Source organism: Triticum aestivum, chromosome 3D (assembly GCF_018294505.1).
Source record: "Triticum aestivum cultivar Chinese Spring chromosome 3D, IWGSC CS RefSeq v2.1, whole genome shotgun sequence".
Taxonomy (NCBI): domain Eukaryota; kingdom Viridiplantae; phylum Streptophyta; class Magnoliopsida; order Poales; family Poaceae; genus Triticum; species Triticum aestivum.
Window position 1 is genome coordinate 457,484,130 of NC_057802.1, and position 4,128 is coordinate 457,488,257.

Below are 4,128 nucleotides of genomic sequence, written 5' to 3' on the forward strand. Positions count from 1 at the left end.
TTCCTTCACACGTGTGGGCGGCGGCGCCAGGATCCGCTTGAGGAGGAACTTCCACTGCCTCCACCTGCCGGTGCGGAGAACCAAGACTTTGGCATCGCCGCTAGGCTCGAGGAGGAGGAAGAGCTCGAGGTCGGTGACTAGGAGGGGGAGGGGGATGGTGCTCGTGGAGGGGCGTGCGGCTCTGTGCGTCATGGGTGCACGACTTATATAGCTGCGTCCAGGCCAGGCGAAAGGGCGGTCAACCCGCTTTAATGCGACGAAGCGCCCAGAGTTGGTTTCTCGAAACGCAGCGTCCGCATTGAAGCGATGACGCCCAAGAGGTCACGTCCTTCAACACCGCCTTCCTTTCCAGTCAAATCGCGGACCTCAATGCCGGCCGTTGCATGCTCTGGGCCTGCATGAATGTGGCGCGGCAAGCAGCAAGGGCGTTCAATGGAAAGCGCGGGAGAGGGTGGTGGGATTTTTGGGTGGGCCGGATCAGTCAGAAAAGCGCGCGTGCACACACACACACACACACACACACACACACACACACACACACAAAAACTTTGTCTCCGGTTTGCGAGAAAAAGTGAGTCTGGATCGCCGAGCGAACCGATACAGGCATGCGTTGGATAGCTTCCGGGGTCCAGACCCCGTACTCTAGACATATGCAGACGGTTTGAGGGCCGGTGTTGGAGATTCCCTAAGGAGTTTCTGCACTAGTGTCGCTTTGAGTATGCGAGCGCTCAGACTTTCTAGGTCCTGAAGAAGGCGCCATGACTGTCGATCTAGAAGAGATAAGTAAAAAATCATGTCACGGAAACAGAGACCTTCCTTATTGAGGTAATAGCACCCCAAGTCCCTATACTTGCATAACATGTGATGGTTTAGTCCTTATACTTGCAAAAGTGGATTGTCCAGTCCTTGAACTTGCAGCACACGAGTTTAGTCCTAAGCCAATCACGTGCAGCCAAGTGGACGAGCTGGTCAGCGCGGCATATTTTACACTTAGGCCCCTACTGTTTTCCTCTATCTACCCGCAGTGCCTCCTCTCTGTCGGAATATTCCAGCCGCTCCCGTGACGCTGAGGAGAATCCAAAGGAGCCGCTCCCGTGAAGCACCTCAAGCTGCTCCGCCCCGACGACACGCTCCTGCTCGGCCGCGTCTACCGCCTCGTCAGCTTCGAAGGTACGTCGCGTCTACCGCCTCCAAGCTCCCGCCGCCCCCTCCGATCGCTTGCGTTGAGACGCCGCACCGAAAATGTTTTCCGGCGTTAACTTGTTGCGGGTGTACGTACGTACTGGAGTACCTTCGATGGCGACGGGCGAGGGATTAATCTGCTATTCCCGCTTCTCGCCGTCCGCTTAAATGCCGCTTTTTGACTACTAGAGCGGCGGATTAAGTGGAGCTTTACCCGTAATAACTTTCTGGGCCGAGCTGGCGTTCTAGGTGTCACCGTACTCCATTATTTGCTAGTATCTTGTTTCCTATTCTATTCCCACCGAGGAGTAATTTACGAGATCTTCTCGATTGATTGGTGTTGCGCCCCGATCAAGCAGAGGTGCTGAAGGAGTTCGCGACGAAGCGGCACGTCAAGCTCAGCCGCGTCATGGTCAAGGTCAAGGACGAGGAGGTGCCGGCGACGAAGCCGGCCAAGCCTAGGCGCCGGCGTGGCAGCGGCGGCGCCGGCGCCGGCGCCGGCGTCGTGCGCGAGGAATCAGACAGGTCGCTCGCAAAGGTGCGTTCGCATGCATCTCCCAGTTTCCGAATGTTAACTCGCACATGCATTGCAACCACCGCCTCGGCCCAAATCTTTTTGTGATCCGTTCGGTCGCCATCGACGGAGATGATGGACCGATCCATCGCAGCTCGTACCAATATCTTCGCCGGCAGCCTGGACCAGCACCTGTTCAGCTCGGCGCCGGGGTCGCGGCCGGGGCAGCCGCTCGGGTGGGAGCTCCGGTACAGCATCGTCCAGGGCGTGGCGTCGGCGCTGCACTACCTGCACGACCAGTTCGACCAGCGGGTGGTGCACCGCGACCTCAAGGCCTCCAACATCATGCTGGACGCCGCCTTCACCGCGCGCCTCGGCGACTTCGGCCTGGCCCGCACCATCGAGACGGACAAGACCTCCTACATGGAGGAGGCCGGCGGCGGCGTGCACGGCACCGTCGGCTACATCACCCCCGAGTGCTACCACACCGAGAAGGCCACGCGTGAGTCCGACGTCTACGCCTTCGGCGCCGTCCTCCTCGAGGTGGTCTGCGGCCGCCGCCCGCGCTGCGACATCGACGGCTTCCACTTCCTGGTGGACTGGGTGTGGCGCCTCCACCGCGACGGCCGCGCGCTCGAGGCCGTCGACCCCAGCCTCGACGAGGACGACGCCGAGCGCCTGCTCATGCTGAGCCTGGCCTGCAGCCACCCGACGCCCGCCGAGCGGCCCAAGGCGCAGGCCATCTCGCAGATCCTGCTCCGGTCCATGCCGAGGCCGGCGGTGCCGCCGTTCAAGCCCTCATTCGTGTGGCGACGGACAGAGGGTTCGACACCATGTCCACAACGGCGGGATCGACGTCGAGCACGGTCGTAACGGCCACGTCCACATGCGCTGGAATATTTCGACAGAGACGAGGCACTGCGGGTAGATAGGGGAAAACGGTAGGGGCTTAAGTGCAAAATGTGCCGCGCTGACCCGCTCATCCACTTGGCTGCACGTGATAGGACCAGGACTAAACTTGCTCATGTGCTGCAAGTTCAAGGACTGTTCAATTCACTTTTGCAAGTATAAGGACTAAATCATCACATGCTATGCAAGTACACGGACCTGCGGTGCTATTACCTCTTCCTTATTTTTCGTTATGGTCATGGTGTCCCATGAGACCCATGACGTATTCTTTCCCCCGGTTGCCCCACCAATTTTTTCGGACAAGTGACGCAATATGTTGTCAGAGGCCCCTCGGAGGTTTGAAAATTGTCCAGAAGTAAGTTGGAATTGCTTGCACAATCAAATTTATCAACAAAAAAATGCCTACTGCGATCCAAGGTCATCTCCATCTAGCCTTGAATTTTTTTTCACACCCTTTCTTTTAAGTATGCAAAAAAAAAAAACTTCTTCATGTGCCCCACATCTAAAGGGAGTCTAAGGTACCTCGCACACAATGAGTACTTCTAGATATCAAGAATGCCCATTACTATGACCTTGCAAGAATCTGAGACACCCTTGCCAAAATAAACAGAAGGTTTTTCATGATTCACACATTGCGCAGATGCTTAATAAAGCATTAAAGATCAACTTTCTTTTTAGGTTGCTCTTGGGTTGCTTTGCTAAACAAAATAAATTCATCGGCAAACAACAGGTGGTTCACTTTAGGCGCCGAGGGTGCTATATGTATGCCCTCAAAAGTCTCATATTCGCTCGCCTTCTTCAGTAAGCATGAAAGGCCTTCGACCGCTAGGAGAAAAGATAGGGGGAGGTGGGGTCTTCCTGTTGGATGCCTCACGAGGGAGAGAACTCACGAGTGTGTCTGCCTTAAAGAGTGCCAAAAATTACACATTTTTTACACATCCTGAAGCTAGACCCGAAACAATTCTTCCGCCTCCGCAAGCCTTTGTTCTTCCGCGATCCCATCTGGAGGCCTTTTCCGGTACTCTGCCAGAGGGGGGGAACCATTGGGGAGGCAATCTTCATCAACCTTGATGCCTTCATGTTGATGTGTGAGTATTTCCTTCAGGATCTATGGGTCCATTGTAGTAGAAGCTAGATGGCTCTCTCTCTCTCTCTATCTATCTATCTCTCTCTCTCTTGCTCTCTCTCGCTCGCTCTCTCTTTCTGTTTTGATCTTCAATACAATTATCTCCTCTGAGATCAATTCGATGTAATCTTTGCGGTGTGTTTGTTGGGATCCGATGAATTTTTGGTTTATGATCAGATTATTCAATTATATTATTTGAGATCTCTTTGAGTGTGTAATTTTATCCTTCTATTTCTCTCCGATCTATCCGTCTTCTTTGGCCAAGTAGATTGATTTATCTTCAGCGGGAGAGGTGCTTGGTAGTAGGTTCAATCTTGTGGCGACCTTGCTTTGTGACAGGAGGGTTGATAAGGACCATATTGTATTGTTGCTACTAAGGATAAAACGACGCGGTTTG

The 4,128-nt window shown here is 54.3% G+C and overlaps 1 protein-coding gene across 1 annotated transcript; it reads left to right on the plus strand.

The window, feature by feature from the left end:
* The first annotated feature begins 758 nt into the window (after nucleotides 1-758).
* On the plus strand, nucleotides 759-1,804 carry LOC123076367 (uncharacterized). The gene is made up of 3 exons (XM_044498658.1): nucleotides 759-783; nucleotides 1,075-1,170; nucleotides 1,542-1,804. Exons 1-3 carry the CDS (start codon nucleotides 759-761, stop codon nucleotides 1,802-1,804), a joined length of 384 nt encoding a protein of 127 aa, XP_044354593.1.
* The last annotated feature ends 2,324 nt before the right edge of the window (nucleotides 1,805-4,128 follow it).